Source organism: Olea europaea, chromosome 10, assembly GCF_002742605.1.
Source record: "Olea europaea var. sylvestris chromosome 10, O_europaea_v1, whole genome shotgun sequence".
In the NCBI taxonomy this organism is placed as follows: domain Eukaryota; kingdom Viridiplantae; phylum Streptophyta; class Magnoliopsida; order Lamiales; family Oleaceae; genus Olea; species Olea europaea.
In genome coordinates, this window is record NC_036246.1 from 21,476,304 (window position 1) to 21,501,354 (window position 25,051).

Here is a 25,051-nt window from a genome sequence, read left to right on the forward strand (position 1 = left end):
CTCTTTCAAAAATTAACTTCAAAAAGCTTTTTAAAAAGTTAAAGGTTAAAATTAATAACTAATTTTATTTGTATATTTTATAACAATAATTTTTATCAACTTTTTAATTAAATATTTTATTAATTTTTATCAAAATTTTATGCAAAATTTTGTCGAAGAACCTTAACTATATATATATATATTTTTCCTCCAGTCAACTCTGACCTGCCAGTTATAGAATATCAATCAATTACCATAAATCATGGGAGAATCTTTTTGCCTTTTTTTAAGAATATGGGAAAACTATTCTCTGTAATAGTTTACCTTACAAAACTTCTCTTGTATTTATGGTTTCATTTTTTTTAATTTTTTTTAAAGGTGGAAAATTTGAAAAAGTGCTTGATCTTTTTGGCTTTTGTCATTGTTCTCGCAAGCTGATTGGGTTTATTATTTTTTATTATCACCTTTTTCAGCAACATATATCTAAATTCATAATTAAAGTTGAGCTTTATGAGCTTCTAGGGGAGAAGCCTAAATTTTTGGAGGGTAGGTGAGAAAAAGACAGAATTGTTTAGCTTGTTCAACTATATAAAACGTTGAACAAGAAATTTGCGGACACCCGACTAAAAACGCCCGAGGAGTTAGGAGGAAAATGGGTTCTGATGGAAAGCTTGCAAAAAGGGCTTTGCTTACTGATACCCCTGTTATGGTTCAGGTAGTTAATTTTCCATCATTTCTTGAAATGGGTTCCCTTTTCTTGTTAATTTTATTTGCTTTTGGTCTAATTTTACTAATCTATTTATTTAGTGAAAGGAATTATATTTAATAGTGGTGAAATCTGTGCATTTTTTCTTGAAATTTGCAGATACAAGAGCTGATCCGAGGTGTGAAAGATAGCGTTTCTCTGGCTCAGGTTTGTTTACATTTCCCAATGTAAATTGTTAATTTTTTGTCTTAAAATTTCTGAAGTATGCATGTTATTGGTCATGTTCTTATTATGGAGTTCGAGAAATTGAGAAGTGTGAACGCTTTTCTTATTGTCCTTCTTTTGGGTTTGAACAAATTTTTGGAAAAAGTAAATTTTTGTGATCTTCTTAATTGCTAAACATTTTTCTGGTAAAAGTGCTTTTTGAACTTTTGCACTTTAGAATGAATTAGATGATGGATCCAGTAAACTTTTGCACTTAATAATGAATTTCATATGTTCCTCGCTGTCATAACTGATTATCTCTGTGATTCGGTTAAATTGGTTTTATTTTGCAACAAGGGTGTACTTTAAAAGATCAAACCTCTAATTTGGTTGCTGTCCGGATACAATTATTTTATAGATTACTGATAATTTCTTGGCTTAACAAAGCCCTTGTGTGGTACACATTCTTTACAACTAATTTTTTTCAAGCTCATTTTTAATTTCTCATTCTCCCAGTAAAATAATTTTACAAATGGACCCATAATTTTTAACGACTTTTTGCCATCACATTCTTTATTAGGAAAAAAAATAATAATAAAAAAAATTCACTTTTAACAAAATCTATTGTCAAAAAATCTGTATAAAACATGCTATAAGTTGCACTGAGTGACTACAGTTAAGCACTTCAGCTAGTATTGGAAGTGAAATTGTTTTTGCTGTCAGAGTTTAAAATATGTTACTTTTTCAAATTTGTATTGTGATTATGAAAGCGACTTATCTTATTTTTCTTCCTGCAAAGAACTGAACAAAATAATTTTGGGAGTTCATATTTTACTTTTCCTTTCGTGCATCCCTTAACTCACATTACTAGAGATTTGTTTACATGTCTACTTTGGCTATTTTTTGCAATTACAATACTTTATCATGCTGCTTCACAGGGGGTAGTGTACTGGCAACCACCCAAGCAGGCTCTAGAGAAGGTGCAAAAACTTGTATGGGAGCCTGTGATCAGTCGTTATGGTGCTGATGAAGGTGTTCCTGAGCTCAGAGAAGCATTACTAAAAAAGGTGAAACTACGATTTTATTTGTTTAGCTAAAGTTCATTATGTGGCTATAACACAGATTGTGACTCTGCTAAGTGATTAATGTTATTATCACCTGATGGAGGAGTAAACAGACTTGTGATGGATTATGTCCAAAAGATAATCATTGAAAAGAGTTTACTGGTTCAATTTTCTGGTTTTTGATATAAGTTAGGACCTTTGAGTAGAATTAAAATCTGTATAAAACCACGTCTAGCCAATTTTCCCCACTTCTAAATCAATCATTTCAATTTCTTGTTGCAGTTACAGCAAGAAAATAATTTACACAGATCCTCAGTGATGGTGACTGCTGGTGCAAATCAGGTATGAAGTTGGGCTGTTGGTCATCAATATATAGGAGGGCTTTAGATTTTTTAGAAATCAGTTGGACTACTCGTCCTCGTCCATGCATGGATAGTTTCTAGACTTCTCTTTGTTTGCCGAGGTTACTAATCACATGTGCCACATATGTTAAACTAAAAAAGGCTAATTCTCTCCGCATATGGTGCCTATGGTATGCTCCGTTTTTGGACTCTATTGAGAAAGCCCTACAATTTAAGTAGATGTGCGAGATCTAGAAATTTCCTTATCATGGTTGTAGAAGAAGATTTTTTTTTTTTCCTTCTTTTTTTTAGTTGGAATCCTTTTTTAATTGGTTAATTGTCTGGTAACAAATAAGAGTAGATAGTGATGGGCCTGCCTCTCACTTTGTTTATATCTCTTCTTCACTATTAATCTCTTTTTGTATTAAAGGAAAAATAGGGTTACAACATATTATTTATACTAACCCCAATCTGGGCCCATATAAAACTTTAAGACCCGTACAGAAAATACCCATGTACCGTACCGCGAGGGCGTTGCCCCCGCATCCCCAACCCATTTAGCGTTCCTAACAACCAGACAGTAAATTAAACCCGCACAAGGCCGATGCCGCGCGCGGAGCGGAGTGGAGTACCCATTTGATTCAGGGCCTGTGTTCCACTCTATATGAGCCACATGTACAATAGTATTGCACTAATTTGAATAAAGTTGTCATTGAGCAACGAAATCCTCTAGTATATTTTTGGTCTCAATAATTTGCTTGCAGTCATTAAATCGTATCTACCATGTCCTCATTTGTCATATTTTATATGGATCAGGGATCATGGATTGTTCTGTTCTTATCAGTTGAAAATTATCAATAATGAAAATATAATCTCTGTAAACATAATAAGAGACCAAAGACAAAGACATCGTTGGGCTTAGGTGCATGTTTCGCTAAGCTACATTTATTTTAAAATAAATAATTTTTTACTAGTCAAAACTAAAAATAAAGAAACTACTTATTATGAAAGAAATCCTTTTTTATTATCAAATTAAGTAATTAATTTTTTTTATTAAAAGCAAGAAAATTAATACATAACATGTTCAAGTAGTTTGAATTTTTTAAGCTTAGACTAACATGCTAAGTTTCATATCAAATAATTTTTTGTTAATCAAAGTTTAAAATAAATAAGTTCTTGTTTTGAAATTAATCTGTGCCCAACTATCAAAATAAGGTTTTTTTTTATTATTTTATTATTATTATTATTTTTTAACTTGTAAATAGGTGTCAGAAATAAAATTTAGAGATAACATTGGCGTGGTCCCTAACTATCAATTTGTTATAGCTTTTATCCTAACATTTCACTGTTGCAGTTAATGGTCTTAAACCTTTCTTTCGATGAAGAGGAAGAGCCTCTGAATGGTTTCCATATAGAGAGGTCCATTTGTTGACCAAAAGAAATAATTTTAACCACATTTTAAACAATTCTAAAAAGGAAAAATGATAAATTTGTAGGGATGGGGGTGGAAGTGGGGAAAGGAGACGATCTTCTATTTTATTCTTTTCTCTTTTATTTTTTAATTTTTATTTCATTATAAAATTGTTCAAAATATGGTCAAAGTAATTTTTCTGGTCAGCTAATGGATCTCTAGATGGAAATCATCTGGATGTCCTTGGCTGCATGAAAATAAAAGGTTGGAAACCATGATTACAGTAAATGAAAGGTTAGAATAAAAAGTAATGTTATTTAACCCTTGTTTGATTCCCATTTTTTCAAGAATGTATTTTTTTAAAACTCATTTTCAATCACACATCCTTCTATAAAATAATTATACACGAATTTAAAAAAAAATCTTACTTTTTAACCACACATTATTCAAAAAACTATTATTCGATAATTCATTTTATCCCAAAAATGAGAATCAAACATGCACTTAGTCTCATTGAACTTGTAACACCAGTTTAGATGGCGTTGATGTGACATTAAATGATAAGTAAAACTAAATGACTTATTTAATTTCACATTTCATTTAGCCTACATCTAGCGCCACCTAGATCGGAGTTGCAAATTCAGTGAGGTTACATAGCATTATTTTAGAATAAAAGATTCAACAAGTTGAAAGATTTTGAACCGTAACTATAATTATCTCTAAAACTTATATAAAATAAGCACATGCCCTTGTAGTCCTTCCCATCTCTCTCGTTATATATGCACATATGTACATACACAAAATAGCTTACCTAACTTTGCCCTTTCAATACAATCATCATTCCCTCTACTCCTATTCAATCAAAGTTAGCTTGAAATTATTGAAGAATTATGGATGCCCCTCCCCCGAAGAGATGACATATGTTGATCACTTTAAGAAGCGACACGGAGAAAAAGGCTGCCTCTATGCATGGTGTGTTTACAGATGTTATATATTTTTACTGCTGTAGAAAAAGCATAAAAATTTATCAATTCATTGTATTTTTCGTTTTAAAAATCAACATTTTACATATTTTGATGCAGTTTATTCACACTGTTTTGCTGTTTCTGCTGCTATGAGGCTTGTGAGTGCTGCCTTGATATTTGCTGCTGCAATTGTGGATCTTTAGATAGTAATGGAGCAAGATTATTTGTTGTTCATGAGATGTGTGTCTGAATTTCATAATTTTCTGTAATTCTAAAGATTGAATTCTGTACAAGATTATTTGAGTTAAAAAACTAATTCCCTTCCCAATAAATGTTACTTGTGGAAACAATTCTCCAAATAGTGATCTTGAGATGAATCTTCATAGATTTAATAAACTATCTCAAGATATTACCAATAATGGTGAGACTCTATAAGATGATCGAAAATCGGTGGTCTTACTGTCATCTTTGCCTAATAAATATAAAGAAATAAAACATGCCTTTGAATATGTAGAACATCTGTAACTGTTGATGTCATTACTACTTCTTTAAGGCATATAAGGAACTAGAGTTCAAGAGTGAATCTAAAACCTTCATAACTGGAGTAGAGTACATTGTAAGAGGTAAATTTTCTTTCAACAAGAATCACAATCAAATCACGAATAAAAAATTCTGGAAAACCAAAAGATTTTTCTGGAACTTTTCAAAAGGGCAAATAAAAATTCAATAAGTATAACAGCAAGGCCAAATTTTGGAAATGCTACTTTTGTAGTAAAGTGGGTCACTATATCAAAGACCGTATAAAAAGAATTGAGGAATTGAAAAATAACAATAAGGTTGAAGGTGGAGCTGCTATAATTTATGAAGAAGTTGCAGCCTCAAATGGACAGGTCTATGTGACTTGTAAATCCCGATTCTTGATTCTGAGTGTACTTTCCACATATCACCCTATAAGGAATACGTCACTGATTTCTATCAAACAAATAGGGGACAAGTAATCATGGAAAATGACTTTTCTTTCAAAATTAATGGAAATGGTAAGATTGTGTAAAAACTGGAAAATGGAAATGTGCTAATTTTAAATGTACTTTCAATTTTATTTTATTTTCAATTTTAAATGTGTTCTGACTTTTTCTTTCAACTTTTTTTTTGACTCACTAGATAGGAAATTCGATTACAAAGCCGACAAAACAAACAGAAGCTGTTTTGGATACTAAATTAGTCCAAAGACAACTTTTGAAAATTTAACGGGATTTAAACGAATCAACGTCTCAAACAAAATTGAAAAATTACAAGAACACAAAAAGAAAAACAAAAGACTCAATAAAATTAAAAAAAATGTAAATAACCTTGATATTGGAGATGTGGCTCTGATACCAAATGATGCGAACTCAGTTAGCAAAGTTGCTATCGAACCCATAGGATATTAACACTAGATCCCAAGAGCGCCCAAATACGATCAAAGTTTAGGATTTAACTTTTAAACGATGAATCAAACAACCAAAGGTATATGAAACTCACAGCCTGTTGATCACAAAGCCTTAAAATCTCACCCGGATGGTTGATTTGAATTCCAAAACAATGAACTAAAAAATCGTACAATAACAAAGATTGTAAAACCCCTTGATTATACGTGTTGTAATTCGTACCATTGGTTTTCAATGCTACAAGGAAATTAATCCCTTGATAAGTTCGATAATTTTTTCTATTGAAGAACAAGGAAAATTGAAGCAAAGCTTCGAGAGAAAAACCTCAATTTTTATTCATATGAAAAGTCTTATTACAATTGAAATAATAACTCCTATTTATATGAAAAATCTAGAAAAATTAATTAAGGACGAAATATACTCTAAAAGATTACAAAGATGTCAAATAAATAGAATTATACTATAAATAAAACACCTCCCAAATTTTGAAAAATCGCATCCAGAAGTTGTACTATGTGATTGCATAGTATAAATCAATGCAGTCGCATAGAACAAATAGTTAGCCTCAATTGTCTCGGAAATAGCGTATGCAGTCGCATGGCTTTTAAGATATGCGCTCGCATGATTTCAAAAAAAACCTCCTCCTTCTTGTGTAGAATTTTTGTGACAATTTTAAATTATACTCATGGGCGAAAATTCGACACCCGAACTAAAAGTTATGCCCATTTTAATCCACACTGCTCGTTTTGCCATATATCGTCTAAAACCTTGAATCCAATGTACCGAACATGATTTCGCCTTTATGACTAACATGTAACTCGACCTTAAGCTTGCAAACATCATCCTTTATAGCCTGGTAAGCTCGATTCTTGATTGCATAATTTTATTGGCTGTGATCAAACCCGACTTTGCACTTAGTCTCTTCCCGCCAATCATGGAACTTGTTACATTGCACGTTAATTCCCACATTTTGAATTCCAAACTTTGAACAAACATCTTGGCAACTCTAATGTCCTTAACTAAGCCCAAATTTTTCTTTAGCCTCTCGCCAACAATTATTAATTCTCCAGTAGTTTGTGGCGCATCTCGAATCACATCAGTGCGAATCGATGATTACTAATCAGGCATGGCTAATCGAGAATGATGTACCTACTAATTGTACAAAAATAAAGTGTTGACTTAAAGAGATAGCAAGAAGCCATAGAACTTGCGATAAACTCGATGTATACGAACAAAGTTTAGACCTTGGTCAACTCCCGTGATGGAATAAGACTTATAGATTGCAAATGGTTTAAAATAAAAGGCTGACATGGATGAGAATGTCTATGCATACAAGGCAATGCTAGTAATAAAAGGTTACAAATAAAGATAAAGTATTGATTTTGATGAAACTTTTTCACATATAGCAATGCTTAAGTTTGTTCAAATTTTGCTTGCAATTGTTGCATGCCATGACTATGAGATATGACAAAAGGATGTCAAAATTATATTCGTTAATAGGAACTAGAAAGAGAAAATGTACATGAAACGACTCAAAAGTTTTAATTCCAAATATGCTTATAAAGTATGTAAATTTGATCAATTCTTTTATGGATTGAACTAAGCTTCTTGGAGTTGAAATCTTTGATTTGATGAAAAAAATCAAAAGGTTTAATTTTATAAAAAAATGAAGACGAATTCTGTGTTTACAAGAAAATGATGGAAGTATTATCGCATTCCTAAGATTACATGTAGAAGACATATTATTAATAGGAAATAACATCCCTACATTTCAATAATTGAAGTTGTGGTTGTTAAAAGATTTTTTCATAAAAGATATGGGATAAGCAACTTGATCTATAAAGATCATCTAAACAATTGCTTAACTCATCCCGATCTACATAGAATAAAATCTTGTGAAGATTTTAGATGGAGAAATTGGTTTACTCTTAATCGGTATGTTAGAAATATTTCAAACATGAAACAACCGTTGATTCGACAGCAGAATTCTAATACATGATTGCTTCAGAAGCAGCAAAGAGCTGCAGTGCGGATTAAGATGTTCATTAATGAACGTGGAACAGTTTCTACTATTGTTGATCACATGCCATTATATTATGATAACAACAGAGCTATCACGCAAGCGAAGGAACCAAAGTCTTATCAATGATCCAAACATATATTAAGGTAATGTCGTCTCATCAGAGAGATAATATAAAGAAATGACGTAAAGAAATGAATGAATTTCCACAATTAATAATATTGTAGATCTACTAACAAAGAGTTGTCGCAGTATAACCATGATCGTCATGTAGACTCTTATGATATTAGATAGATAAGTGATTGGATCTAGTGTAAGTGGAAATTTGTATGTGTTATACCCTAGGTTCAATCAACTTTGGATATAAGGCATTGAAATATATAGTTGATGCAATTTTATGGCAATTTTATTATTTAATTAATATTCAATTAAATTAAATAATAGAGTTTGTAAATTCAAATCTTAGTAATTTGTTAATCACAAGGAGTTGTGGTTGTGATATGCAAATTATATATGATTGAATCTTAAATTCTCTGTGGTTGTAAGAAATAACGAGATACAGATATCGTTATTACGGATAGACTATCACTTGTGGCATTTCTTATTTGTGATACTTTGTTATAAAACAAAACATTGGAAACTCGTTGAGAGATTCCATATGAATAACTATTTGAGTGTCGGTGGTTAATCTTTAACGTTTGGTAGTGGAAGTATAGTGGTGGTGGTGGTCGTGAGTTGGATGGAGAGTGTGTAGAGTTGGTTGGAGAAGAAATATATTTTATTTTTGTAATTGTTTTATTTGGGACTTTTACTTTTTGAAACTTCTTAGATTACTAATCAGAGTCGAACGTGCATTTTGAAGTACTTTATGAATGCTGTAAAAATAATATTTGATGTTAATTTGTTGAAAAAATTTGACGAGTTTCAAACGAATTAAAGAAAATAAAATTTAGGATAATTTAAGAGAAGAAAATTGTAATATCAAAACTCAACTTCTATGATTCGAATTTTTTTGTGATGATGAAATACTACAAATAACCCACCTTTTATACATAAGAATTAATTGTTAATACATGAATTTAAATACCCATTAAAATTCCTAAATTCATGAATGGAAATAAATTCATTTATAATAACTGTATATTCATGTAGAATTTAAATATCTATTAAAATTCCTAAATACATGAATGAAAATAAATTCATCTATAATAACTATAGATTCATGTAGATAAAGATTCATCAAATTAAAAGTCATTGAATTAATTGAGAATTAATAACACGAAATTCATACACGACAAGAATTTTGTAATATTTATTATATATTGAAAAATCAAAAGTAATATATTATTAAAATCGTCCAAAAAATAATTCTAGCTTAATGTGATATTTAGCCCCCGTTTGTTTCCTATTATTTGTCCATTAAAATGAAAAATATAATCATTATACATCACATCAAGTCACCATATTTACTTTCTATCTCTTGTGTAGGGTATTACGATTATATTTTTCATTTTCATTTTACACTAATGTGTACTAAACAAAACCTTAATATATTACTTTTGGTATTTTCTTTATTTTTTGTTTGTTTATTTCAAGATAAATATAAATTCGTCTTGTAAAGTACTTTTACAAGAGTTTGATAATGAAAATGGACGACATGAATGTTTTTCGCAACATTTGCTTGATCTGGGGAAATTGTCAAAGAAAAAGAATAAAGTTATTTTTGGACAAAACCATATCACTCTAAAGATCTTTGTTTCAGTGCTTTTCAATTTGAGAAAACTAATTGGCTAACTGATCAGCCAGCCAAAATTCTCTGGTAGTGGTAGGTCTTTATAGGCCCAAACAAATTCTTGTCTCTAGCTTTATTGCTCTCTTTCAAAAATTAACTTCAAAAAGCTTTTTAAAAAGTTAAAGGTTAAAATTAATAACTAATTTTATTTGTATATTTTATAACAATAATTTTTATCAACTTTTTAATTAAATATTTTATTAATTTTTATCAAAATTTTATGCAAAATTTTGTCGAAGAACCTTAACTATATATATATATATTTTTCCTCCAGTCAACTCTGACCTGCCAGTTATAGAATATCAATCAATTACCATAAATCATGGGAGAATCTTTTTGCCTTTTTTTAAGAATATGGGAAAACTATTCTCTGTAATAGTTTACCTTACAAAACTTCTCTTGTATTTATGGGTTCATTTTTTTTAATTTTTTTTAAAGGTGGAAAATTTGAAAAAGTGCTTGATCTTTTTGGCTTTTGTCATTGTTCTCGCAAGCTGATTGGGTTTATTATTTTTTATTATCACCTTTTTCAGCAACATATATCTAAATTCATAATTAAAGTTGAGCTTTATGAGCTTCTAGGGGAGAAGCCTAAATTTTTGGAGGGTAGGTGAGAAAAAGACAGAATTGTTTAGCTTGTTCAACTATATAAAACGTTGAACAAGAAATTTGCGGACACCCGACTAAAAACGCCCGAGGAGTTAGGAGGAAAATGGGTTCTGATGGAAAGCTTGCAAAAAGGGCTTTGCTTACTGATACCCCTGTTATGGTTCAGGTAGTTAATTTTCCATCATTTCTTGAAATGGGTTCCCTTTTCTTGTTAATTTTATTTGCTTTTGGTCTAATTTTACTAATCTATTTATTTAGTGAAAGGAATTATATTTAATAGTGGTGAAATCTGTGCATTTTTTCTTGAAATTTGCAGATACAAGAGCTGATCCGAGGTGTGAAAGATAGCGTTTCTCTGGCTCAGGTTTGTTTACATTTCCCAATGTAAATTGTTAATTTTTTGTCTTAAAATTTCTGAAGTATGCATGTTATTGGTCATGTTCTTATTATGGAGTTCGAGAAATTGAGAAGTGTGAACGCTTTTCTTATTGTCCTTCTTTTGGGTTTGAACAAATTTTTGGAAAAAGTAAATTTTTGTGATCTTCTTAATTGCTAAACATTTTTCTGGTAAAAGTGCTTTTTGAACTTTTGCACTTTAGAATGAATTAGATGATGGATCCAGTAAACTTTTGCACTTAATAATGAATTTCATATGTTCCTCGCTGTCATAACTGATTATCTCTGTGATTCGGTTAAATTGGTTTTATTTTGCAACAAGGGTGTACTTTAAAAGATCAAACCTCTAATTTGGTTGCTGTCCGGATACAATTATTTTATAGATTACTGATAATTTCTTGGCTTAACAAAGCCCTTGTGTGGTACACATTCTTTACAACTAATTTTTTTCAAGCTCATTTTTAATTTCTCATTCTCCCAGTAAAATAATTTTACAAATGGACCCATAATTTTTAACGACTTTTTGCCATCACATTCTTTATTAGGAAAAAAAATAATAATAAAAAAAATTCACTTTTAACAAAATCTATTGTCAAAAAATCTGTATAAAACATGCTATAAGTTGCACTGAGTGACTACAGTTAAGCACTTCAGCTAGTATTGGAAGTGAAATTGTTTTTGCTGTCAGAGTTTAAAATATGTTACTTTTTCAAATTTGTATTGTGATTATGAAAGCGACTTATCTTATTTTTCTTCCTGCAAAGAACTGAACAAAATAATTTTGGGAGTTCATATTTTACTTTTCCTTTCGTGCATCCCTTAACTCACATTACTAGAGATTTGTTTACATGTCTACTTTGGCTATTTTTTGCAATTACAATACTTTATCATGCTGCTTCACAGGGGGTAGTGTACTGGCAACCACCCAAGCAGGCTCTAGAGAAGGTGCAAAAACTTGTATGGGAGCCTGTGATCAGTCGTTATGGTGCTGATGAAGGTGTTCCTGAGCTCAGAGAAGCATTACTAAAAAAGGTGAAACTACGATTTTATTTGTTTAGCTAAAGTTCATTATGTGGCTATAACACAGATTGTGACTCTGCTAAGTGATTAATGTTATTATCACCTGATGGAGGAGTAAACAGACTTGTGATGGATTATGTCCAAAAGATAATCATTGAAAAGAGTTTACTGGTTCAATTTTCTGGTTTTTGATATAAGTTAGGACCTTTGAGTAGAATTAAAATCTGTATAAAACCACGTCTAGCCAATTTTCCCCACTTCTAAATCAATCATTTCAATTTCTTGTTGCAGTTACAGCAAGAAAATAATTTACACAGATCCTCAGTGATGGTGACTGCTGGTGCAAATCAGGTATGAAGTTGGGCTGTTGGTCATCAATATATAGGAGGGCTTTAGATTTTTTAGAAATCAGTTGGACTACTCGTCCTCGTCCATGCATGGATAGTTTCTAGACTTCTCTTTGTTTGCCGAGGTTACTAATCACATGTGCCACATATGTTAAACTAAAAAAGGCTAATTCTCTCCGCATATGGTGCCTATGGTATGCTCCGTTTTTGGACTCTATTGAGAAAGCCCTACAATTTAAGTAGATGTGCGAGATCTAGAAATTTCCTTATCATGGTTGTAGAAGAAGATTTTTTTTTTTTCCTTCTTTTTTTTAGTTGGAATCCTTTTTTAATTGGTTAATTGTCTGGTAACAAATAAGAGTAGATAGTGATGGGCCTGCCTCTCACTTTGTTTATATCTCTTCTTCACTATTAATCTCTTTTTGTATGAAAAATTATCCCTTCAATTTTTAATCTCCTATCTTTTTTTACACCTTTATAGCTGAGGCCTTTTAATGAAGTTGAACAGTTATCATGAAAACAGTTCCTGAACCACTGTGATAATTCTTTTTAATTCTTACATTTTGTCCTTACTTTCTATGCTTTCCCTACTCAACTTTCCCAATTTCCTATTGATATATCAGAGTTCTAAATATTTTGAACTTATAAATTGATTTACGTTTGAATTTTGATATAATAATTGCTTAGGGTGTTAAAATGGCGAGTGGGATTTCACTGGGGAGCCAATTAGTTGATTTATATTGCAATTTTATAGATTTTGATATGTAACAAGAATAGAATTATTTTGTCCCAAATGATTGCAGGCTTTTGTTAATATTGTTCTTACACTGTGTGATGCTGGAGATTCTGTCGTCATGTTTGCTCCGTACTACTTCAATTCATACATGTCATTCCAGATGACAGGAGTCACTGACATTCTGGTCGGCCCTAGTGATCCAGAGACACTTCATCCGGATGCAGGTTAATAATCAAAATATAATCCATTCTAAATTCCTATTGACCCCCCTGTTTTATGAGCCTGCATGCTTTATGTCACTTTGTACCAGGAACTATCTATTTTTCACAACTAGTCAGATTGGGAAATTGTTCATAATAACGGAATCTGGTTGCTTTTTTCCCCCTTAATAATTGAAGCCATGTTTTCTGATCTGTTCCAAAAATTTGAAAAGGATGCATTGAAATTTGAAATACTCAGAACTCTGCTTTGATATGACATGCTATTCGTTGATAATTTTGTTGGATTCTTAGGATCTCTTATAGTTGTTATTTTCTACCTTTTTTGCTTTTTAAAAATTGATGCTTGGTAGGACGTATCTGTAATTTATAGAACAAATTAGTAATTGCTAATTATAACTCTCTTATTTTAATCTCTATGGTAGTCATTTAAAGTTTGTGCAAATTGTATTCTGCGTCGATATAGTGAAGAAATTCAGAGGAGAATTATTTTTGTTATTCTTCACCTTTGAATGGAAGGTTACACCCGCATATAAGGGAATTCCTGGCTACTAAAAATAATCAGTTTCCTTGAGTTTTAGGTAATTTGAAAAAAGTGTATCCTAACTAATTCAATCCCCTAACTAACAGCTAACAATACCTATTTACATGGGAAACAATATTCGAATAATTAAATAATCTAGTCCTAACTTTCAACACTCCCCCTCAAACCGAGGAATAGATATTTATCATTCCTAGTTTGCTTGAAAAGTCATCAAATAACTGTCTTGATAAGGTCTTAGTTAGCAAGTCAGCAATCTGCAGTCTTGTAAGAACATATATCATCTTGATCACACCTTGATCAATTTTCTCCTTGATGAAGTGCCGGTTAATCTCCACCCGCTTGGTTCAGTTATGGTACATCGAATTGTGTGCTATGCTAAGAGCTGTTTAATCATCATGATATTAGGTTCGCATGTCATTCTTAATTCCTCTAGAATTCTTTTAAGCTATAGAACCTCAAAAACACCCAAAGCTACTGATCAATATTCGGCCTCAGCATTGCTCTGTGCCACAATGGATTGTTTCTTGCTTTTCCATGTCACCAAATTACCCCATACATAGGTACAATACCCAAAAGTTGATTGTCTATAAACCTACCTAGTCAGCATTCGTGTATACCTCAATACTCTTGTTAGAGTGATTCCCAAAGGATAGACCTTTTTTAGGAGCCAATTTTAGATATCTCAATATTTGGTAAACATTTAAAGATGTTCCTCCGTAAGGAAAGGTAGATAAGCTTATCTACTAACCTTTGAACTGCTCCTTATCAATTGGTGGACTATCTTTTGAATTACCAAGTGAACTATCTTTTGAATTACCAAGTTTCACATTTGGTTCCATTGGTGTAGTAGTTGGCTTACACCCAACAATTCCCGTTTCTTGTAGATCTAACACATACTTTCGTTGGGACATTGAAACTCCATCCTTGGTTCTTGCTATCTACATTCTCAAGAAATATTTGAGATTCCCCATGTCCTTAATCTCAAATTCCTTTGATAGAGAAGTCTTCAAATTCCTCATCTCCACCAGATTATTTCCGTAAGAACTATGTCATTAACATTTACTAGATTGTTAGTTTACCGTCGGGTGAGAACTTGAAGAACAAAGTGTGATTAGATTGTCCTTGAGTATACCCGAACCTCTTCATACCACATTAAACCTTTCAAACCAGGTATGTGGAGATTGTTTCAATTCGTAGAGTGACTTCTGGAATCTGCACATTTTATTTTTATTGTGATTTTCAAAGCCTGGGGGAATTGTCATGTATACTTCTTCCGTGAGATCCCCATTCAAGAATGCGTTCTTCATATTGAGTTCCTGGAGAGGCCACTCATTGTTCACAACAAGTGAAATAAGGACTCTAACGGTATTAAGCTTTGCTACTGGGGCAATGTTTCTTGGTAATCCACTCCATAGGTTTGACTAAAGCCCTTAGCAACTAATCGGGCTTTGAACCTATCAATACTGCCATCTGCCAAGTGCCAAGAATCTCACATTAAGTATCCACTTGCATCCTATTGTGAATTTTCCAAGAGGTAATTTAGTCAAGTTTCATGTGCCATTCTTTCTTAGAGCCTTTATTTCTTCCTGTACAGCTGCTTTACATCTTGGATGTTTAAGAGCTTCATAAATACTGGTTGGTATGGAGGTGCTGTCAAGTTGAGTTGAAAAAGCCTTGAACTGTGGCGAAAGCCTTTCTATAGAAACAAACTTGCAGATAGGATGTGTGCAAGTTTGCTTACCCTTCTGTAGTGCAATTGGCTCATCATCGTTAAGAGCTTCGACAGTAGCTGGTTCCATCAAAGTGTTACTTGTTGGATTTTCAAGAGGAGATGGATTCGGATCAGACTCATGGCTGTGATCAGGTGCTCTTTTGGGCTCTATATCATTAGTTGTGGGGGGGGGGGGGGGGGGGAGTAAACACGAAGCTCTTTTCCAGGTGCAATAGTATGGAGTTCTTTTTCAGGAGCAATTGACACACTTTCACTAGAAACAGAGGATAATGACTGGTTCAACAGGCTTAGAAAGGACACTTTCCCAAAACTGAGCTTGACTCTGACTTATGGTCTCCCCCGCAAGATGAGTTTTGAAATAATAGGGCTGATGTTTAAAAAACTTGACATTCATAGAAATATAGAATTTTCTTTATGGGTGAATAACATCTATATCCTTTTTTGTGATGGAGAATACCCAAGAAACATACACTTTATGGCACGAGGTTCAAGTTGACTTTGACCTTGATGATTGACATGGTCAAAAGCACTACATTCAAACACCTTTGGTGGAATTGAATTGATGATTTTGGGATTTGGATCTAACTTTTTTTTATTTTTTTTATTTTTTAAATAGTAATTGGAGGCTGAAACTTAAGGACTAATCTGTTTATAAGATATGCAGTAGTAAGTATAGCTTCTCCCCAGAAAAATTTTGGTACATTTGAGGTGAATAATAAGAATCTAGTAACCTCTAAGAGATGCCTATTCTTTTGTTCTGCTACCCCTTTGTGTTGTGGTGTATTACAATTAGAACTTTGGTGACTTATGTCATTTTCCCAAAGGTATGACCCCAAGATAGAATTAAAATATTTTGTGCCATTATCAAGCCGTAGGATTTGGATTTGTGCTTAATTTTTAATCATGTGATGAAAGTTTTTTAATATTTCTTTGGCTACGAATTTGTCTTTCATTAGGTAAACCCAACTTATTCTTGTGTGGTCATTTATTAGAGTAATGAACCATTTATCACCATTGATATTGGAGATCCTAGAAGGTCCACAGAGATTACTGTGAATTAGGGTGAAAGGGGCCGAGGTTTTATAAGGTTGCGGAGAGTAAATAACACGACTTTGTCTCACAAATTGGCAAATTTCACAATGAAAAGACTCTAAACTTTTATTCTTGAACAATGAAGGAAACAAAGATTTTAAGTATAAGAAGCTTGGATGGCCTAGCCTAAAGTGCCATTTCGTTATTTCATGATAACTAGAACTACTAACAGACACAAGATCGCTGCTAGCATTTTGAGCTTGTCCACTTGCCGCTTTATTTCCAATGATATAGAGTCCATCATATGCCCAAGCACAGCCAATCGTCTTCCTTGATTCCATTCTTGAAACTCACAGTATGTAGGGAAAAACTTAGTGACACAATTTAAGTCTTGGCACATATAACCCAAATGTTAACACCTTATTATTAGGTAAAATAACCTCTCCTTTTCCAACTACTTGTGAGAAAGATCGATCAGCTAATTTTCAAAATAAGGTTGATAAGATTGAAACAGAGTAAAATTGCCAGTCATATGATCAAAAGTGCCAGAGTCAACAATTAATGATGTATTAAGTTCTTTTGTAACATTTAGAGCTTGAAAGGTTAAACCTTTTTGTGCCATTGATCTGGTACTAATATCTATGTTGCTCGGTTGCTCCTTATTGATTAGTTTTTTCAAGAGATCCATCTGTTCTTGGCTAAATGGAGAAGAACCAGATTTTGATACAAACTCCTCGAAAGCAGCTTGATAACCGTAGTTATCTTTATCATTGTTTTTTCCTCCCTTCCAGTTGGAAGGTTTGCCATGAATTTTCGAGCAAGTTTCCATGGTGTGTCCTACTCTACTGCAGTGTTCATACCAAGGCCTACTGGATTTATGGCACTGATCCTAGGATTAATTGAATTGTCCTCTTGCAGCAAGAGCCAATCCCTCATTGATTGGGCTTTGGGGAGAGAGATCTTTCAACATCACTTTCTTTCGATTTTCCTCCCTGCGAACCTCAGAACATGCTTCGCGGATGGAGGGAAGTGGTTTGGTTGAGAGGATCCTCCCTATGGCAAGAAATGTGAAGATCCGCTCCTCAATAATCTTCTAGTACCTAAGGGCATCAGTTGGACAGTCCCACTCAAGACCCTAAAAATATCCAGCTGCTAATAGTATCGAGTGAGGATACTAAAATACTGGGTGACGTTGAGGTCGCCTCGGCACAAATCTCGAATTTGACTCTCAAGATTATATGTTTCAGTCGGATTTTCACTGTTGGAGAAAGTTTCTTTGGCAGCAGCTCAAATATCCTTCTCTGTTTTGTAGAACAGAAAGGTTTGCCGAGCATCTACTTCCATTGAGTTTATCAGCCATGGCATGACCATATTGTTCTCGGTCCTCCACGATTTTTATGAAGGATTATCCTTCTGAAGTTCTTTTTTCCCCCTGTCAAATGGTCATCCTTGCCTCTTATCACTGATATATATCATTACTGATTGGCAAAATTGCAGAAAATTGCGTCCATTGAGCTTATGAACTGTGATCCACGAAACTGAGTCTTCGAATGTTCCACAGGTACTTGGAAGAGTTGATAACCCAGAGATGACTTCCATTGAAACAGAAGGTTGAGTTTCTGTTGGTCCTGATGAGGCCATGATTCTATCCAGGTTCAATTAAAAAAAAAATAAAAAATAAAAAATAAAAAATAAAATTCTTTTCAGATCTGAAGCTCTGATACCATGAAGAAATTCATAATAGAGAATTATTTTTCTTATTCTTCACATTTTAATGGAAGGTTACATCCATATATAAAGGAATTCCTGGCAACTAAAAATAATCAGTTTCCTAAGTTTTAGGAAATTTAAAAAAAGTACTAACTACTTCAATCCCCTAACTAACGGCTAACAATTCCTATGTACATGGGAAACAATATTTGAATAATTAAATAATCTAATCCTGAATTTCAACATATAGGAAAAGCAGAATTATAATCTGTTTTTTGGTATTGGAGCTATGGGTACCTTCTGCATTTTTGGTCTATCCATGCCAAGCTTCATCCCTAGGAATTGTATTTCTTGTGGCCCTTCATTGCTGATGGCAGAGCATCTCCTTTCATGTTTTTCCTTTTCTTTTTTCTCTGTCCTTTGAATCTCAGCCTGCTTTGTGAGAAAATGTTATTTTTCCTCTACCACAATGTTTGTGATGGATAACAAGTCACCCGTTTTCCAAATATTGCTCCCAACTTAATGAACCACAACACTCTTGACGATCACCAAAATTCTCCGAATTTGTTTAAACTCAATGGCCACAATTACCTGTTATGGTCTCAACTTCTGCAATTTTGAAGGAAAAGAGAAATATGTTTATTGGACTTGTTCCAAGTGAGGATAATTCAAATATTGTCTGGGATCAAGAGGACTAGACGATTTGGTCCTTGACTCTTGGTGAAGGTGTTTAGTGCAACATGAGATCAATATAACGTTTATGTTCTTGACAAGAACCAAGGATAGAGCCCATTAGACAATATATTCCTACGTTGGGAATGTGATAAGACCCCCAGATGGGTCACACGCTCAAGCCATATTAGATTTTGGTTATACTGGCAATCTGTTATGTTATTTCCATTATTGTTTTGTTATTTCAATTAATCAAGTGAAATATGGGGCAGGGTAGAATAGGAAGTTCTGGTAATGTACAATCTGTTATTGTTTTTGTTGCAGTATTTTTTATGTAATTTTAGATTCTTCCTTTACAATAGGATTACATACTTTCTTCTAGAATTAGGATTTTAGTTCAATTATAACCATTAGGGTATAATAAAAGGGGACTTGAGGAATTCAGAATTAATTCTTCTCAATTATACGTCCAAATCTCAGTCTGCTATATGAATCAAAGCGTTGAAGTTCTCGGTATCATGTGAGAATAAACACGTTTGTTATGTCTGTTTGTTGGTATTCATGAGTGCATCAACAAGATTTAGGGGGTGGTTTGATAATTTCGTTTATTTCACATTTTCTTTTGTGCTTCCCTGCACCACTAGTTTATGCAATAGTGACTCTATGCCACTACCTCTCTTCTTTAAACATTTCTCGTAAATAAGTCTGAGATGTGGCTGCACAATCTTTGTGTAGGTCATTCATATTTCTCTCTGGTGCTGAAGATATGAAAAGATTGTAAAGAATAATTTCTATGATATTTTTCCAATTATACGGTATTAATAGTTGATTGTGTGATTATCACACAATCTTTCCTTTTAAAATTATTTATAGCTTTATAAATGGGGTCTTCCACTGTGATAGAAACACAAATTTATGATGTACAATTTGTAATATTTTAATATGGTATCAGAGCAGGTTTAGCTTCATTTTGGATTAAAATTGTAAGCTTTTGTTCTCTGATGAGCAGCTTCATGCTACTTATCTGGTCAAGTTTTGTTGTTTTGATTAAATATCCACTTAGATTCTTTTTCTTTATTCTGTCCATATTTTGTTCAGCCAAGTCTTTTTTGTTCTTGATTCAATCTGAATTTGGACTTCAGATTAATTCAAATCATGTTAGATGTTGGCTATTCTTCTTGTTTTCTTCTTGGAGAGTTGGTTTTCGAGAAAATCAAGAATTATCATTTTATTTTTCATTAAATTTATTCCCATCACATCTGTCATTCTAGCACCCTCGTGTGCCAAGGTTTCTGTTTCTATTAGTATTTCCTTCATTTATAAGTGTAGTACTGATACTATTCATGGATTTTCTGAGTGCTACTATTAAACATGATCTATCTTTGCCTATCTGGTTATTAAAACCATTTAAGGTCCCTATCTTGACCTTGTTCGTTATACTTGTGGGCTTCTCCTTCAAGTTTTGATGATGGTTTGGTTAGATTAGTGGATGATGTTTTTCATTCTTACCAACTTTGAGTTCTTTGTTTGGCTTGTTTGACATACAAGTAACTTTGAATTATCATTTGATCCTTGGAAGGGGAAGACTAGATTGGATCAATTTAATTTTCAAACTCAATTTGATTGTCACTATTGAACATATGAAAATATTGTAAAGAATAATTTCTATGATATTTTTCCAATTGTATAGGATTGTTTTCCTTAATAGTTGATTATATGATTATAATACAATATTTCCTTTTGAAGTTATTTATAGCCTTATAAATAGGGTAATAGAAACTCAAGTTTATTATGTACAATTTATAATATTCTAACATTTGGTGAAGACAATTTTCCCCTTCTTGTTTGACAAATTGGATGTTAATAATTTTATAGTTCTGAAGTTTGCCAATTAGCTATATATTGATGTGTTATTTTCCATTGGGTGTTAAAAAATCTGTTTTTCCTTCTTTTCTAGTCCATATGATCTATGTGGTCCTTGTTTAATTCCCAGTCTTGTATGTGTCCTATATTGATCATTGTAGTAAGCTGACTTCCTTATGAAATTGAAAAATGATGTTAATCTATATTTCCCGACTTTCATAGAACATTTAGCACTGAATTTGGGATTCAGATCAATACGTCAAACTTAACAATGAGAAATTGTAATTTAAGCGGATGATGCTGTTTTTTCTTGGAAAGGAAAGAGTTCTACACCAGTCTCCATGTGAATGGCTTACGAAGTAGTATAGTTTGTGATTGAAAAGATAACAGGATGTTGATCACTTCTACCGCAATTGTGGAAGGACGTCTATATTGAAAATGCGATAGATTCAGAATATGGTTGCATTTTCCTTGAAGATAATAAGTTTTGAATTTTCAGAATCTTATATATATATTTTATATATATATAAATATATATTACATATATATACATATGTATGTTTATGTACATGAAGTCCCCTTATTTCAGTGTACTTATGTGTTATTTTTATGTTGATGGATTTGATTCTCTTTCTGAACATTATAGTCGATGTCTATAAGTTGCATTGTTGAATACATTTAGTTGCTTTAAGGGAGCGAAGTGGCCAATGTTGAAATGTTTTATCATGTTAGAACAAATTTTACATAGCAACGGTTTTCAGTACGAGTAAGCATCATGACTGATGTTTTCATTACGAGTAAGCATTATGACTGATGAACATCTTGTAGGCTCAACTATATACTTGGCGTATTACTGTTTTTATAATGATTGTAATCTTCTTTTTGTTCAGACTGGTTAGAGAGGATTTTAAAGGATACAAAACCAACTCCAAAGCTTGTTTCTGTTGTAAATCCTGGCAACCCTTCTGGAACCTACATTCCTGCGCCTCTTCTCCAGGTCTCTCTCTCTCTCTCTCTCTCTCTCACTGTGGGTGTGTTCAAAAGAACTCAGTGCTGAAGTTATACTTGCTGTTATAAAATGTTCATTTGCAAACATAGTTCCCTGTCTTTATCAACGTTTGGTATGTATTCTTATGTTTCGCTTATATTCGCTTTTATGCAGAGAATATCAGATCTTTGCAGAGATGCTGGATGTTGGCTTGTGGTAGACAATACATACGAGTGAGTATATTCATCTTTTCTTCTGTAATGCTGAGTTTTCAGTTAGCTATTTCACTTTGAGGCAAATGGATGCCAAAAATCATATTATATTAATAAGATTGAATATGCAATTAGATTTGTCGTCAAACAGTTTTCCTATATAAACTTTTTTGATAATTTGTCACCAGCCTAACAGCGGACTGTTCGTTACCAATTAAATGAGTAGGTTATTTCTTGTAGGTGTCTAATAATTTTGGCACAGTTCTAAATGTGGAAAGTGCATCTAGGTGCTAAGGCTTACAGTGAGTTTCAGCAGATATTTCAATTAGTTTCACAAATAATTTGAGGAAATCGGCATTCGGCTTGACCTTTCTTATGTATTTCATAAACTAAGGACATGCTTGCGAGTGCTTTTAAGTGGTTATAAGTTGTGAGTCCGACAAAATATGAAATATGGGGATGAAAGTATGTTTGATCAGCTTAAATTTTAATTTAAGCTTTGCCAGACATGCACTAATCCAGTTCAGCACCCAAATCAACAAATAGGACACTACAATCTATAAGGAAATTGGTATTTTAGATTGAGTGGGACTTAAAATCCCAAAGTTTTAGTAAAATTTGTTTTTGTTTGGCGCTTCTTTGAGCCTTCTGCATTTTTCCTGCTTTGTTGAAGGTTTGCGCTTCAGCGCTAAAAAAGTGCCGCTAATGTGTTCCAGCCATTGTACTCAAGTACTTGGCATTCATTAATTTAGAAACACTACTACTTCCTTTATGCTACAGAATCTCCCCTCTATTTCATTTGGAAGAGTCCAAACTCAACCATTGTTGATATCAATGCATAATCACACCAATTAGGAGAATTCCCTGTCACAATTTCAGCATCGCGGTTTCTAAATTTACTGAATAAATGGAATTGTTTTTATCCCCAAATTATTGCACTTCTAATATGAATCCGTTTATCTAGATTTTAATGGAGTATTGTGGTCATAAAATCAGGCAATTTATAATTGTTAATTGAGTACATAAGTACAATGCAGGTACTTCATGTATGATGGTCTGAAGCATGTCTGTCTAGAGGGGAATCACATTGTCAACGTATTTTCTTTTTCTAAAGCTTATGGAATGATGGGATGGCGAGTTGGATATGTAAGTGATGCATTATATTTTTATGTTTAACGAGAATTTCAAATGTTTTGTACAGCCAAAAAGTCCCTTGTGCTTCTGCTTCTCCTGCTTGCATTCTAATTTCCCATTTTACTATCTTTTGTTTCTTTTTCATTTTCACTCCTAAAATATTCCTCAGGCCTTGAAGAGAAGATTCTTTTGCCAATTTTCTTTTCTTTCAAGCCGCAGCTCGTATTTGAAACTTAGTATCGAATGGAAATTGCATTTCTGTCTATTGACTTTCAGTGTTTTGAATATCTTCACTAATGCAGATTGCATTCCCTTCAGAAGTGGAAGGTTTATCAGCTCAACTCCTTAAAGTCCAGGACAACATACCTATTTGCGCTTCTATAATCTCACAACGACTTGCACTTCACTCATTGGAAATGGGGCCCAAGTGGGTCACTGATCATGTAAATGAACTAGTCAAAAATCGAGAAATTGTGCTAGAAGGTTTATCTCCACTGGGTAAGGATGCTATTAAAGGTGGAGAAGGTGCAATTTACTTGTGGGCAAAGCTTCCAGATGAATTTACTGATGACTTTGAAGTAGTTCGCTGGCTAGCTCAGAAACATGGGGTCATCTTAATACCTGGATCTTCCAGTGGCTGTCCCGGGTATCTTAGGATTTCCTTTGGTGGGTTGATTGAAGATCAGTGTCGTATTGCTTCAGAGAGACTCAAACAAGGGTTAGAAGAACTTGTGAACAAAGGAATGGTGGTGTAATATTCAATTCTTACAGCCAATTTACAGCGTGGTCCATTCTTAACCTTTCATAATTGGAGAATTTGTGATTCGACATGTATAGTGCAAAAGAATTCTTTTACAGAACAAGATTTCCAACATACACAGATTTCTGGCACTGTGCATGCAATAAATTGATCGTTTCTTACTCCAGTTTTGGCTGTTCATATCATTACAATTTACATAATCATTTTGGCAGCTCAAGCAGTCCTTAGACAAGCTCACATCTATTTTTTCGAACTTATTGTCTCCTTGGTCGTCCCAATATGATTGACACCAGCACTTTTTGGTGGGGATTAAAAATTAAAATTTTAGCAGATTTTGTTCAAAATTGATAAAATGTGTGGTTGATAAGTTTGAGATATGTGGTTAAAATTAATTGTTGACACTTCTATCAAACTGGGAATAATGTCATGACCATTTAAAAATTCGCAAGTGCAAGTGATCGTGGTCAAGTGAAATAATGACAAATTGAGTATCGAACCATGAGGACTATGTGCTTGCTCAAGTTTAATTTCTCACTGTATAGTGATTGTCTCAATCTTTTCCTTCTCCAAAACTCTCATTGCCATTACCTGATGTTTGTGATATATCTTAGTACTGCTTGGTAGTATTCCTGGTTGTCTTTCGGAGAGTGTTTTAGTTATTTATTCCATCTGATTTTCTAAGTTCTTACTTGCAACTCCCTAAACTTGCAAAGTCCTATTAGATTTTTGTATGTGTTATGTAGAGATCTCCGTCAATTTAGTAACATGATCTTTTAATTAAGACTTATATTCGATCTGTTGAAATCATGGTGATCTAGTCTATGGTGGTGCCAATAGGGCTTGCTGATTGTTGCTTCATTGGAAACTTGGATGATTTCACCAGCCTGAGTAATACGTGTTAAGATTCTAAAGTATTGCTATCGTTGAAAATTCTGAGCATAATTTACATTTTCTAAGGACCGAGCAAAAGGACTACCCAGAAATCAGCTAACACATGATTCTCTCCACAATACTTGCATTTCGGTCCGACTGTTTGAAGTACACTGATCTGTTCCACTTTTTGTGCTATTGATGCCAACTTAATTGATGTAGCTTTCAAATAATCAACTTCATGCACTCCAATAATGATAAATGTTTTATTAAATCCTAATGTTAGTGTCATTTATAAT

General features: G+C 33.0%; 2 protein-coding genes across 2 annotated transcripts; both read left to right on the plus strand.

The window, feature by feature from the left end:
- Positions 1-341: 341 nt before the first annotated feature.
- On the plus strand, positions 342-2,385 carry LOC111401478 (aromatic aminotransferase ISS1-like). The gene is made up of 4 exons (XM_023029216.1): positions 342-694; positions 845-892; positions 1,828-1,956; positions 2,236-2,385. Exons 1-4 carry the CDS (start codon positions 632-634, stop codon positions 2,299-2,301), a joined length of 306 nt encoding a protein of 101 aa, XP_022884984.1. The 5' UTR covers positions 342-631; the 3' UTR covers positions 2,302-2,385.
- A 7,829-nt stretch (positions 2,386-10,214) lies between these two features.
- LOC111401479 (aromatic aminotransferase ISS1-like) lies at positions 10,215-24,048 on the plus strand. Its single transcript, XM_023029217.1, has 9 exons — positions 10,215-10,684; positions 10,835-10,882; positions 11,818-11,946; positions 12,226-12,285; positions 13,085-13,241; positions 21,679-21,785; positions 21,951-22,009; positions 23,026-23,134; positions 23,425-24,048. The coding sequence occupies exons 1-9, from the start codon at positions 10,622-10,624 to the stop codon at positions 23,875-23,877; spliced, it is 1,185 nt and encodes a 394-aa protein (XP_022884985.1). The 5' UTR covers positions 10,215-10,621; the 3' UTR covers positions 23,878-24,048.
- The last annotated feature ends 1,003 nt before the right edge of the window (positions 24,049-25,051 follow it).